The 14779-nt window shown below is 41.9% G+C and overlaps 1 protein-coding gene across 8 annotated transcripts in view; it reads left to right on the top strand.

Moving 5' to 3' along the window:
* Nucleotides 1–14779, top strand: part of birc6 (baculoviral IAP repeat containing 6) — a 118425-nt gene that overhangs the window by 34743 nt on the left and 68903 nt on the right. For 5 of the 8 annotated variants that reach the window (XM_058651723.1, XM_058651722.1, XM_058651725.1 and 2 more), the window contains 16 exons: nucleotides 334–467; nucleotides 3105–3258; nucleotides 3360–3476; nucleotides 3626–3786; nucleotides 4294–4420; nucleotides 4507–4617; nucleotides 6206–6464; nucleotides 7373–7944; nucleotides 9211–9386; nucleotides 9473–9569; nucleotides 10131–10325; nucleotides 10415–10615; nucleotides 11126–11405; nucleotides 11506–11762; nucleotides 12652–12760; nucleotides 12990–13229. In XM_058651723.1, the coding sequence (XP_058507706.1) occupies nucleotides 334–467; nucleotides 3105–3258; nucleotides 3360–3476; nucleotides 3626–3786; nucleotides 4294–4420; nucleotides 4507–4617; nucleotides 6206–6464; nucleotides 7373–7944; nucleotides 9211–9386; nucleotides 9473–9569; nucleotides 10131–10325; nucleotides 10415–10615; nucleotides 11126–11405; nucleotides 11506–11762; nucleotides 12652–12760; nucleotides 12990–13229 (3190 nt within the window). The remainder of the gene's footprint in view (nucleotides 1–333; nucleotides 468–3104; nucleotides 3259–3359; nucleotides 3477–3625; nucleotides 3787–4293; nucleotides 4421–4506; nucleotides 4618–6205; nucleotides 6465–7372; nucleotides 7945–9210; nucleotides 9387–9472; nucleotides 9570–10130; nucleotides 10326–10414; nucleotides 10616–11125; nucleotides 11406–11505; nucleotides 11763–12651; nucleotides 12761–12989; nucleotides 13230–14779) is intronic. The other 3 variants (XM_058651727.1, XM_058651726.1, XM_058651724.1) reach the window with 2 other exon arrangements.

Raw genomic sequence — 14779 nt, 5'->3', positions numbered from 1 at the left:
CCACAACACCACACAAGATATGCAGCCACTCTTTCCATCATCACAATGTCTCTACCAATTGTCTGGTAAAATCTTCTACCTCTTTTTTTTTTTTAAATAGCTACACATTGTGCTTATTGGAGTCATGTGTTTACTGTAGACTGTGGCATTTGGCAAACATGTTATTTCAAGGAATATTTGTGTTTTGCATTGTGACACTGCTTTCAATACTTGTTTAGTGTAGTGACATGGCATTAAAATTGCCCAGTAAAGTGCTAAAGAAAGGCTTTCTTGCTTGCATATTTTTCTAATGTGCTTGCTTGGCAATATTAAAGCTGTTTTCATTATCCAAAGGTGCTCCACCTCTGTCATCTTTGGAAAAAGATAAAGACATAGACTTTGACTTGCTACAAGACCTGATGGATGTTGATATTGATCCTTTAGATATTGATTTGGAAAAAGATCCACTCGCTGCCAAAGTGTTTAAGGTATGTTTATATTTGTCTTCTTCTTTGTTCTTTGCTCTTCTCCCCTGGTTACGGTCACACATACATGAATGCAGGGAATGGCTGAGGGAATGTATCAAAGTATGTATATAGCTGGACTGTTTGTCCACATGCTAAGCACTATAAGACAGGAAGATTTTACACTTCACACATTCACAGAACAAATCAGGTTTTCTGACAGTCAGGTACCACTTACTTTTGAGTTTGTCGTTTATGGTACTGATGCACATTCCTTACTGTAATCACCAGTATCCTGACTCACTGTTAGCCACAAAGCATCCCTTTCGTGGAACACTAAATAATCTTGTCTGACATCATAATATCCGCATTTCTCTCCTCAGGAAGTGTATGTTTACAGCGTATCCCAACTCCTACACTTGTGTATGTGTGACCAGGCTCTGAGCTGTTTATTACCTGTGTTTGAAAGTAAAGTCAATAAATGCAATCATAGAAAATAATGAGTAAGACTGAAATCACAGTTGTAAAGTTTTAATAGATATTTGTACTAAAAAACATCTTGAAAATGACAATCGTAATAATGTGTTGATAAGGAGGTACTATTACGATAACACCAGGTTATTTTCAAAGTAATATCTTGATAATAGCTTGGTGAGATTAGATTTACTGTAAACTATTACTTGGTGATTGCTATAGAAATAAGATGTTATTATCACAAAATATTACCATGCTTTACCCCATATTGTTACTGTACTGCAATGTAAAGAAAATATTATTAACTGAAAACTGTATTTTCTCATATATATGTATATGTATATATGTGTATATATATGTATATTTATTGTTACGACCAGGCCTAGGGGGGCCTATATTGTGGTAACAATATATATATGTACACTACCGTTCAAAAGTTTGGGGTCACCCAAACAATTTTGTGTTTTCCATCAAAAGTCACACTTATTCACCACCATACGTTGTGAAATGAATAGAAAATAGAGTCAAGACATTGACAAGGTTAGAAATAATGATTTGTATTTGAAATACGATTTTTTTTCCATCAAACTTTGCTTTCGTCAAAGAATCCTCCATTTGCAGCAATTACAGCATTGCAGACCTTTGGCATTCTAGCTGTTAATTTGTTGAGGTAATCTGGAGAAATTGCACCCCACGCTTCCAGAAGCAGCTCCCACAAGTTGGATTGGTTGGATGGGCACTTCTTGCGTACCATACGGTCAAGCTGCTCCCACAACAGCTCAATGGGGTTCAGATCTGGTGACTGCGCTGGCCACTCCATTACCGATAGAATACCAGCTGCCTGCTTCTGCTCTAAATAGTTCTTGCACAATTTGGAGGTGTGTTTAGGGTCATTGTCTTGTTGTAGGATGAAATTGGCTCCAATCAAGCGCTGTCCACTGGGTATGGCATGGCGTTGCAAAATGGAGTGATAGCCTTTCTTATTCAGAATCCCTTTTACCCTGTACAAATCTCCCACCTTACCAGCACCAAAGCAACCCCAGACCATCACATTACCTCCACCATGCTTAACAGATGGCGTCAGGCATTCTTCCAGCATCTTTTCATTTGTTCTGTGTCTCACAAACGTTCGTCTTTGTGATCCAAACACCTCAAACTTGGATTCATCCGTCCACAACACTTTTTTCCAGTCTTCCTCTGTCCAATGTCTGTGTTCTTTTGCCCATCTTAATCTTTTTCTTTTATTGGCCAGTCTCGGATATGGCTTTTTCTTTGCCACTCTGCCCTGAAGCCCAGAATCCCGCAGCCGCCTCTTCACTGTAGATGTTGACACTGGTGTTTTGCGGGTACTATTTAATGAAGATGCCAGTTGGGGACCTGTGAGGCGTCTGTTTCTCAAACTAGAGACTCTAATGTACTTATCTTCTTGCTCAGTTGTGCAACGCGGCCTCCCACTTCTTTTTCTACTCTGGTTAGAGCCTGTTTGTGCTGTCCTCTGAAGGGAGTAGTACACACCGTTGTAGGAAATCTTCAATTTCTTAGCAATTTCTCGCATGGAATAGCCTTCATTTCTAAGAACAAGAATAGACTGTCGAGTTTCAGATGAAAGTTCTCTTTTTCTGGCCATTTTGAGCGTTTAATTGACCCCACAAATGTGATGCTCCAGAAACTCAATCTGCTCAAAGGAAGGTCAGTTTTGTAGCTTCTGTAACGAGCTAAACTGTTTTTAGATGTCTGAACATGATTGCACAAGGGTTTTCTAATCATCAATTAGCCTTCTGAGCCAATGAGCAAACACATTGTACCATTAGAACACTGGAGTGATAGTTGCTGGAAATGGGCCTCCATACACCTATGTAGATATTGCACCAAAAACCAGGCATTTGCAGCTAGAATAGTCATTTACCACATTAGCAATGTATAGAGTGTATTTCTTTAAAGTTAAGACTACTTTAAAGTTATCTTCATTGAAAAGTACAGTGCTTTTCCTTCAAAAATAAGGACATTTCAATGTGACCCCAAACTTTTGAACGGTAGTGTATATATGTCTTAATAGTTTTTTGTAATGGTGCAAAAGCATGAATGAAAAGCTAACAAGGAGCTTTGTTAGTGAAGTGAAAGTCTCTGCTCTTAAACAGTGAGCAACTAAATGTGTATTTCCCATCCCTTCTTCTCATGTGCTCTCAGCCTATAAGTAGCACCTGGTATGATTACTGGGGTGCTGATTATGGCACGTACGGGTACAACCCGTATATTGGTGGGGTTGGTATCCCTGTGGCCAAACCCCCAGTTGCTGCTGAGAAGCCTGGGTCCCAGAGTCTGTCGGTGTCCGTGTCACAGGGTGAGCAAAAGCTGAAACGTGGGCCAAACATACAGTAGAATACCTCAGTATTTGGTTTCTTTGCATATAACATTGGACATTTTTGCCATCGTGTTTTACAGCTCTGGATGCCCGACTCGAAGTGGGCCTTGAGCAGCAGGCAGAACTGATGCTCAAAATGATGGCAACTCTACAGGCTGACTCCATCCTACAAGCCCTGACCTCAAGCTCCACCACAGGTGACCATACAAACACCAAATAACACGAGAGGGATGTTAGAATTTGTTTGCAACACACCTGACATGCACAGGATGTTGTCTGCAGTGTTTCAGTCCCTTTGTTGCTGCAGTTTCTAATATTTGTGTGTGGTTTGCTGTGTGACTTTCAGTGAGCCAGGCCTCCAGTGGCACTGATGACTCCCTCCTGAGGGCCCTCCATGGAGGAGGCTCTCCTCCAGGCAGCAGCCTCATGATCCAGCCCTCGTCCATCCCCATGCTGAGTGCCTGCTTTAACAAGCTCTTCTCCATGCTGCAGGTCCATCACGTACAGGTCAGAACACACTTCTTGAAAAACTTAATGTACATTGATTGAACAATGTTAAAACTGGTTCTAATGTTGTGGCTCATCTGCAAATGAAAGAATGTGTGAATGTCTTTCATGTAAAATGCATTTACATATTAAAATACATATAAGTAAAAGAGAAAAAAAAAGAGAAAATTATTAACCAGCAACAAGTTGAACAAACAACCCGTCCTCAATGTCCTCTGAAAGTTTAATTTCTCTTTAAATTCATTACCTGCTTGTGTCATTTTGAGATCTATTTACAACACAATCTGAAGCCCTGTATCCAATGAAAACATTACAAATGGATTTTAAAAATGAAACCTGGTCTATTCAGTGTTTTTACTCATTTTAATTGTCACAGGAGGTGTCGGCACATGAATGACTTCCACATTTACTTTGTAAACTTAACTCTGTGTCATTGTATAACGTCTGTATAACGGAGGACAAAGTGATTTGGCAAACTTTTAAAACATTCTACCATCTCTCTCTTAGCTGGAGTCTCTGCTGCAGCTGTGGTTAACGCTCAGTCTGAACACGTGTTCTGGCAGCAGTGAAGAGAGCGGCTCCGACATCTTTATGTTCAACGCCAGCCGAGTGCCCACTATCCCGCTCAACCAAGGTCAGGACTCGTCCACACACTCTGGTGAACATGTAGAAGCTGAGTGTTATTGTTCTCACATTGTGTTTTCCTGTGTGTGTCTCCAGCATCCATCAGCAGTTTCCTGACAGTGCTGGCGTGGTATCCCAACACCTCCCTGAGAACTTGGTGTCTGGTGCTGCACTCTCTCACTCTGATGACCAACATGCCAGCCTGTGGTCAGTATCACACTCTCACTGGTTTCCTTCTGTTTATCAGTAGCTGTGATAAACAGGGCTTCTTTCCACGACGACATAGGTCTTCTTTACACCTGGCATTAAAATGCATTTTCTGTGATTAGATTGCAATAGGATAGTGTCTGACCACTTATAAATACAGGTGTAACTACACCCTAGGATGGATTGTTATCAGATCTGTGAAACCACTTCCAGAGGTGGTCCGATGTGTAACCGCTCCACCAACAACTACTGAGCAGAGGTGCTTGCAGCTAACGTGACCACGGCAACAGAAAAGCACACTCTCCTCTGCGATAGTCTGGTTTCCGCTTGTTAAAGTTGACTTCTTCCCCTGCTTCAAAAAGCAAAGAAGAGTCCATACAATAACTCAACTTGATGCGTGGCTAACGTTGTTGCTGATATGGAGATGCATGTTAATACCGGGTGTACGTGCATGTGGTGAACAGCTATCTCATCGCTCTCTGATTACAGAAAATGCAGGTGTAAAGGGGGCCATAGATAAGTCAGCAGGTTGATAAAGTAACAGCTAAAAGGGCATTTCTACTCAATAAAAAATATTATCTATAAATGCACATATTTGCTGACTTCTTGTACATTATTATGCCACTATTAATCACACTAGAGATATGATTAATATTAACCTTTTTATCTTAATAAGGCCTGCAAAGATTCGATTAATGATCGATTACTAAATTAATTAACTTTCTGATATTTTTTTTTTTTTTCTGGTTTCTTTGCTCCATATTAGAAATAAAGAAATAATTGAAACTGAATTTTAGTTTGTGGACAAAAGAATTTGAGATTTCAAGGTCAGGGAAACATTTTTTTTGCAACAAGCAACTAACAGATGAATTGAGAAAATAATTGTGAGTAGGGCTGCAAATAACGATCATTTTCTTTATCGATAAATCTGTCCATTATTTTCTCGATTATCGAGTAGTTGTTTGGTCAATAAAATGTTGTGGTACACTTCAGTCCTCCTTTTCCTCTCAGAGAAACACTTTCTCCTCCATGCATGAGCCTTGTTTTCCATATCTAATCAGGAGGAGGATCAGTCTGTGTCCCTCAGTATGAAATATAATGTTTATTAATCATATCATAGCTGCCATGAATTGAAGTTAAAGAATAGATTTATTGGATGGTATATTACAAGAATAAAAGATCTTAAATCCATCATGAATTGTGCCTCAAGAAATTAGGGCTGACACGTCCAGAGTGACCTTATTTTTTGGTGGTTGTTTAAAATTCAGATTTTGCTACCTAACTGCTCATGGTTCAGTTCATTTTTCATTAGATGAAAGCTTCCCTGAATTAAACATCCAGTGCCTTTTCTCAAAATTTCATTACTACATGTCCAGACAAGGACAAGAGTGATGGATGACCAATGTCAAGAACAATTTTATGTCTCTGTAAGGTGATTTCCAATGTGTAATACCATCACTTAAAGAAACACAAGATGGGAAATTAGAAGAAGTCACACATTGGTGTTGGGACATTGGTGTCTGTATGTATAATTTGCTTAAATGCTTTTGTTTTTTGGCTCTGATGAGTTTTGTGTTTAAACTTCCAGCCTCCAGTAACGGGATGAGCTCTCAGGAAAGCACAGCTCAGCAGATGGTCTCTGATTCCACCCTGGTTCACGTCCTGGTCCGCTTCCTCTCCGGTAGCAGTACCAACGGCACGAGCCAACACACTTCTCAGGTGGGACCCACTGCCACCCAGGCCATGCATGAGTTCCTGAGCCGCCTGCAGGTCCACCTGTCCTCCACCTGTCCACAAATGTTCAGCGAGTTCTTGCTCAAACTTATGCACATCCTGTCCACTGAGAGGTACGTTTTAACTACTGCGGGATCATGTGTGATGTTGTTTGCCATGTATAAGCATATTTAACCATTTTGAAAATAATCAGGACTGGCACTTCAAGGGTTTAATGAAGTGTGGTTGTATGAGGTACTCTGTTATTGGAAACATAGCTGTTATAATGGAAACAAGGAAAACATATTAAGTCAGTTAACAAAAGGCAAGTTTTTTTTGACTCTGTGTTTGACATGTAAAAAGACCTGGGACCAAGGGCCATTGTTTTGAGTTTGCGTGTGTGGGTTTTCTCCAGGTTCTCCGGTTTCCTCCCACAGTCTGAAAACATGCAGAGTTAAATTGAACGCTACAGGTGTGAATGTGAGAGTGAGTGGTTGTCCGTCTCTGTATGTTGGCCCTGTGATAGACTCATGTGGAGGATAAAACTGTAGACAATTAATGAAAGAATGAACATTTGCCATGTTATCTATCCATCTCTGAAGTTTGAATGTCGCTCACTTTCCCCACACACAACTTCATTCTTCTTTATTCTCAACCTCATTCTTTAATCCTTTTGGATTCTTCCTCTCTCTCAAAATGCCTCTCATCTCCTCGTCCTTGTCAGAAAGGGCTGTCTTACTGTGAGATAAATCAATAAAAATATTTTAAGATTATATTAGGCTCAAGCTGGCATAGATTTTATTGGGTGACCCCTTTGTTAAGTGGCCCCTTGTGTTAACATGTTAACACAAGGCATGTTAAGTGGCCCCTTTGTTAACATGTTTTTCCTTGTGTTCCTGCTGGCAGTCGTGTTTTCACCAATAGTGAGCCTCCATATAATAATCTCAGGGTGGGTGTCAGGGAAGGCTGTGCTTGGCACAGCACTTAAAAATAGATAGAATAATAAATCCTCGGAAACTAACCGTTCATTTTGAATCCTCAGGGGTCCGTTCCAGTCAGGCCAGGGTCCTCTGGATGCCCAGGTGAAGCTGCTGGAGTTTACTCTGGAGCAAAACTTCGAGGTGGTGTCAGTGGCCACCATCTCCTCTGTCATCGAGTCCATCACCTTCTTGGTTCATCACTACATCACCTGCTCTGATAAGGTGGTGTCCCGCAGCGGCTCCGACAGCTCCGTCGGCGCCCGCGCTTGTTTCGGTGGCCTGTTCGCCCACGTCATTCGTCCCGGCGATGCCAAGGCTGTCTGTGGTGAGACAACACGAGACCAACTGATGTTCGACCTCCTCAAGCTAGTCAACGTGCTGGTGCAGCTGCCTCTGTCCGGAGACAGAGAGTTCAGCGGGCGGCTGCCGCCCGCCTGTAGTAGTGCAGCTGACAGCAGCGTGTCTGACGAGGAGAAGGTGTGCGGTAGCAAAGAAAGTGCGAGTGGTGGGTCCTCGTCCAGTCAGGGTCCTCCTGCCGGTGTGGCTGACCTGGTGCTAGCCAATCAGCAGATAATGAGCCAAATCTTATCAGCACTGGGCCAGTGCAACAGCAGTGCCATGGCCATGATCATAGGTAAGACAAAGTCACTTTCTGTGCAGAGTTTTAGCTCAGAAGTTTAATTTTCAGCTCATTGTTTTCTGAGGATGAAGCTACACAACTGCTTATCTTTACAGACGGCACTAAAAGGAAATGAATTTGAATTTACATTTATCATGTGTGCACAATCACAACTCCAACTTGACTAGTATGAGCATTTTGCATAATTTGAGGTTTGAACTCACAACGCAGTGGTGTAGTCTATGTGCTACGCAGGTATACGCCTTATACTCACTACAAAAGGACCAGGATTTCTGTATAGCTACTTAAAAATGCACAACAATATTTACCAAGTCTGTGTCACAACCTCACCACCTGACCCTGGTGAAGAGTGTGTCCCATCCCTGAAGAGCTACTTACCAAGTGATCTATCGATGGCTTCACACTATGACTTCAAAAACCAAGTCAGATTACAAATTATTGTCATAATTCAGCTGTCAAAGGTCCACTGTAGAGATGCGGGAAATATTGATTCAGTGAAAATATTGAGATATTCTGCATGGAGATATATCGCTTTTGATTTTAGCATATTATTATTTTTTTTACGATGTTACAAATAAACATTAAACTTTAATGGCTTGCACAAAAAATATCAACATTTCAGTCCACGAGAAGTGCTCACACTCACTAGAGCTGTTGTTTGAATATGGCGCAATATATGATCATGAAAATGCAACATTGTGTCTCGCAATTCCCGCCTTTAATGGTGAGAATGCAGTGTGAAAAATTGAGGATTTCTCCACTAAACCATCTATTTCCAAAGTGTGTCAGGGAACTATGGTGGCCCTCATTTACCAGAAAGAATGTTAACTTTTTTCCTACAACACTGCTGCTTCCTCCTCCTCCTCTGTTGTTTTATATATATTTATTCATTTTGGGAGAACTGTTCTTTTTTGTTTGTCAACTTCAATTGCAAAACACATAGCTGCTTGTGCAGGTGTAGAAATATGGCAACGCAAAATGAAATAAGCAGCCCACAACAAGACTTTCCAAGTGATTTTGACCAGTATCAACCAGTATCGGACTGATACTGAGTATCGTATTGGCTCATCCCTAGACCTGGACCTAGTTTTGTTTTCACTCATGGAATGTTTAGATTTCATCCTAAGAATAATAAAAATCCTATCTGGCTAAACAAGAGAGCCTGAGCACCGGTCAGTGCTTGAACCCTAAATATTTGGGGCATGAGTGTTTGCGTTAAATGACTTGTGCTCTCAGCTGACAGAGCTCTCTGTTCTCCAGGAGCCAGCGGTCTCCACCTGACCAAACATGAGAACTTTCATGGGGGCCTGGATGCCATCTCCGTAGGTGATGGCCTCTTCACCATCCTCACCACCCTCAGCAAGAGGGCCACCTCCGTCCAGGTCATGTTACAGCCCATCCTCACGTACATGGCCTGTGGATACATGGGTCGACAGGTGAGCATCAAACTCTCATGTTAATGCATGTGCCTTGCTCCCCCAAAACATAAATAATCCCAATCTAAATCTACATTGTTTTGTAGGGGTCTCTTTCCACATGTCAGCTGTCGGAGCCTCTTTTGTGGTTCATCCTCCGAGTGTTGGACACCAGTGAGGCTCTCAAGGCCTTCCACGACATGGGTAGGTTCATACACAGTATGTCATTGTGCTTCTTTCTGTAGCGGCGTAAACAAATGACACTTGACTGCAGATTTTACTTTTACAACCTATTTATTGAATGGCTTAAAATGGCTTTTTAAAGGCTGAATGTAAAGTCAAAAATAAAATAAATAAATACTCACTCCTAAATGAATGTAGAGGAATCACTGTGCTATGTGTATGACTGATTTAATGTGGAACAAAATGCAACATAAGTGCTGTTAACAGTCAAAGTAGCAGTGTTTGTATGGTGACATTTTGGAATTCTAATTCTAGCAATGTCACATGACCTCGGAAATTTCCAGGTTCCAACTGCAAATGGAACTGACCATTACTCATGCTGCAATTTGTCTAGCAATCCTACTTACTGCAGCTTTAATAAAGCTCTGTTAACTTCCATTTTTTCCTGACAATAACAGCTACTCTCTGGTTCCTGAATGGAAAACATGTCATGTGAATGTTTCAGCGGTGACATGACACGTCTCATCTCACTCTTAGAAAGCTTACATTTTAACATACTTCAACTTCTTTGTCCCAAACCAGGGGGTGTGCAGTTGATCTGCAACAACATGGTGACCAGCACCCGGGCTATTGTGAACACAGCACGCAGCATGGTGTCCACTATCATGAAGTTCTTGGATTCAGGCCCTGGGAAAGCAGCAGATGGCAACCTCAAAGCCAGAGTGATGACCTCCGAGCCAGACAATGCTGAGGGACTCCACAACTTTGCTCCTCTAGGTGCTTTAACTTACCTCTAGCTTAGTCTATTTCATCCTACAGTAATAAATGACATGAAGTGTTTCTTAATGTGTCCATCCCTTCAATAGGCACCATCACATCCAGTAGCCCCACTGCACAGCCAGCAGAGGTCCTCCTCCAGGCCACTCCCCCCCACCGTCGCGCCCGCTCAGCAGCCTGGTCCTACATCTTCCTGCCAGAGGAAGCCTGGTGTGACCTCACCATTCACCTTCCTGCTGCTGTGCTGCTGAAGGAGCTCCACATTCAGCCACACCTTGCCTCTCTAGCCAGTGAGTAACCAGTATATACACACTACTGCTTGGTGTAAGCAGCACAGTTTGAGACAGGAAAGGAGTTTAGGTGAATCAGGGAAAGTTTTAGATGGATGGATGGATGCACCAAGTAAATGTAAAAACACATAAGTAGTTAAAATGTTGAAAATGATCATGTTTGCTTTATTGGGAGCAGACACTAAGATGTAATGTGATTGTTTATCAGCCACGACACCCGAGTTCCACCACATTTCACTCTGAGCTCACCTCCATCACCAGTGGTTGTGTTGCTCACAAAGCAGTGGAGCTGCAATCTTGCGCAGAGTTCCAAAGAGAACTAGTTGGAGGAAGTTCATACACCAAACTTGTGATTCATTCTAGTAGAGATATACATCATAAAGTGATCATACAGGGAACTGCTATGTAGGAACTGGGTGTAAGGTCCCAACCATAGCTGTCACAGTCAATAATCGGAACACGTTTGTATTTAGAGATGTAATTTTTACTGTCTCCCTTTCTACCAACCAGCCTGCCCGTCGTCTGTCTCTGTGGAAATCAGTGCTGACGGGGTCAACATGCTGCCACTCTCCACACCAGTCATCACCAGTGGCCTGACATACATAAAGATCCAGCTGGTGAAGGCAGAGGTCGCCTCGGCAGTTTGCCTGAGGTTGCACCGGCCTCGGGATGCCAGCACATTGGGTCTGTCTCAGATTAAACTCTTGGGACTCACAGCATTTGGTAACACCTCCTCTGCAACGGTCAACAACCCCTTCCTGCCCTCTGAAGACCAGGTCTCTAAAACCAGGTACCACCGGCTGATCCCAGATTGAAATTCTAACCATTTGTATGACATGTTGGTATTGTTTTCACCTCTTACTTCCTTTTTTTTACTTCTGCCCGTGTAGCATCGGATGGCTGCGTCTTCTGCACCATTGCCTGACGCATGTCAGTGACCTGGAGGCCATGATGGCCAGTGCTGCAGCGCCCACCGCCAACCTGCTGCAGACCTGCGCTGCACTGCTCATGTCACCTTACTGTGGCATGCACTCGCCCAACATCGAAGCCGTGCTGGTGAAGATCGGCTTGCAGTCGACTCGCATTGGATTAAAACTCATCGACATTCTGCTGAGGAACTGTGCTGCCTCTGGCACGGACCCTGCCAGTAAGTTGCACACTGCAGCAGCATTTTGCTCTCAATCTACACAAATGTTGGCATTGTGCTGAGAACCACAAATAATAAATAGTGGTCTGTGGTGGTGACACATTAATACAGCTCCAGCCTCTACACATTGGACACACAAGATATAGAAGAGCCATACAGACACCATTTGTCCACAGTTACAAACTACACGACTTCTTCCGGCAGGTCACATGGCAGCGCCACAGATGCACGTGTTAGGAAGCAACCTCACAGCCTCTGACAGGAGAATATGCAGAAATCACACATTTCAGAATCACAAACGTTACGTTACTGTTTGTGATTTATAATGTCTTCTGGTTATTGTAAAGTAATACTGCTAAAACACACGCCACCTTTTGCCACAGGAGTGTGCTCAAGTGACACAAATAAAACAGTCCTTTCATGCATAGCATAACATATTTTGACCCCTGAAATTAAATATCCAAATACAGATTACTGTATAAACCTAGGAATTCATTTTGAATAACTTAAACAAACAATAACAATCCTGTTACATATGTGAACAAACTAGGTTCCATTCACTTTAACCTCATGCATCATCTCATGAAGAAAGAGAAAACAGCAGTGAGAGTTTGAAGAGTGGATAGAACTGTGAAAGAGAAAGTATGAGCACAGGAGTTAGATAGATAGATAGATAGATAGATAGATAGATAGATAGATAGATAGATACTTTATTCATCTCACAGAGAAATTCACAGTTCAGCTGGCCTCGGAGTTGTCAGTTTGTCAATATCTGCAGCCTGACCATTTATTGTCACCACTTCTTACCTACTAAATATGTGTGTCACTTTATCTCACCATTAGACATTCTATTAATTTCTATATTTAACTTTTGTCTCTGTCTGTATAGATTTGAACAGTCCTCTGCTGTTTGGGCGACTGAATGGTCTCTCTTCAGACTCCACCATTGACATTCTGTACCAGCTGGGCACCACACAGGACTCAGGAACCAAAGACAGGTACACAAACACCCTGATTTTACCTGGACTCAAGCTTAATCTCATTAACGGAACGAGAAACTGTTTTCTTTCAAGGGTATATTCCAGACATACCCCTGTACTGACAGTAAAAAGTATCCCAACACTCTCCTTGACATCTTTTACTCTGACTTTAGATGCTGTCGTCTCTGCTTTTTAGTCCTTGTAATAAGTTATATAACCAAGCGTGCTCTGAATTATAACCCTCCAGGATCCAGGCTCTCCTCCAGTGGGTCCATGACTCTTCACGGGTGGCAGCACACAAAATGAGTGGCCCCACAGGATACACTGGAATACATGGCGCCAGTTCTTCCTCTGCTTCTCTGAGGGAGTATGGCCTCCTCATGCCTTCACCCTCACACCTCCACTGTGTGGCAGCCATTCTGTGGCACAGCTATGAGCTGCCTGTGGACTATGACCTGCCTGCACTGCTCAACAGAGAGCTCTTTGAGTAAGTGCATACAAACAGACACAACACTAAGATCTCACTTCCTCACTCATTACACAAATACGCTTGTATAGCAATTCTCTTAAAAAATGAACAGGAGGATATTGTTCTTAGAGAGTGTGGTCCAGGCCAGGATGCATTTGTGTCCACATGTCACAGAGCACCTTCAAATACGTTCTAAGTGATCAGATTTCAAATGGGTCATCACAGGGTGTAATCCTGTGTAGTTGGAACCAGGAATCTCTGAGGTCATGGGGGCTTTCCTCACACAGGACTCACTAGTGATCTTGGATTTCCATCTTGGAAACTTGGAGCAACCCCCCCCAACCCTGACATGGGATTCCAAGGCTGCCACCATAATAAATACATACATAGCACTTTTGTCGTTCACAAAGCAGTTTTTAATTTAGAACAATAGACATGTTTGTAGAGCATTGTTATCGATTGGTATTGCTAACAATGGCTAGCCCCAGGTAAGTTTGCATTTCTGACTTTTCAACTGGAACGTGGTTCCGCATTTTGATTGAAATGGAACACAGCATTACAGCATGGGATAGATGTTAATACCAGGTCCGAACATGGTCTTTGATGGCAATTAGGGCAACAGTCAACTGTCAAGTATAATCAGTTAATCAAATCTTTTGGATTATTCTATCATCATTTCTCATCCATGAAATTCAATTTTCTTCTGTAAGATGTCAATAAGTATTTCCCCAACTTTATAATGAGGACATCCTTTTTGTCCATGAACTAAAATGTTATGTTAAATCATGTTGAGCTCTCATGAATATAGAATAATACACATCCTTTGTGGCATAAATCGAGTTGATGGGCAAAGAGACTAAAACGAGTTGCCTTTTTCAGCGTCAGTCTCACATTTGAATCAGGACAATTTACAAGAAAGTCGACCTCAATCTTATAATGTTACTCCTCGTCACAATTTTTATTACTACTCAAAGCTGAATGGAAAGTTGAGAATAATTTAAACCCCACAGGAGGATAACTTAAACATGCACACACACACACACACAGTTATTAAATGTTGAGCCTTGTGAAGAACAGTCAGTCATGTATCTCAATGATGTCTCTGAAAAAAATCCTGAGTGTGATGAGGGAAGCAAAGAGCTCCAGCAGACGCAGTCAATCATCTTCTGGGTACAATAAATGTTTTTATTGGTCCATGAGGATTAGCTGAGCTGTTGCTTAGGTTAATTGTCTGGAGCAGCCATACGACCTTGTCTAATGTATTGCCTGCTCACTCTGGGACACAGAGTTGGAACAGCCTGTTTCAAGGTGAGACTTATTCAGCTACAAGCAGCTGTGTGGTAATATTTCATGATATTTTAACTCATGATATGCAGCTCTTAAATATTGTTTATTGAAATATGAATATTAATGAATGTATGAGTGAGTTCACTTGCTTAATTCTTACTTAACATGGCGTCATTGTGCTGTGTTTACATTTTCTTTCTTAAAAGCACTTGAAACATTTGATAATAATATTTACTGAACTTGTAAGAAAAGTTAAAGTTAATTATTCACCGGAGCGCAAA

This window comes from Solea solea, chromosome 15 (genome assembly GCF_958295425.1).
Source record: "Solea solea chromosome 15, fSolSol10.1, whole genome shotgun sequence".
NCBI classification, from domain to species: domain Eukaryota; kingdom Metazoa; phylum Chordata; class Actinopteri; order Pleuronectiformes; family Soleidae; genus Solea; species Solea solea.
Note: the sequence above shows the minus strand (reverse complement) of the source record. Positions and strands in the feature narration are given on the sequence as shown.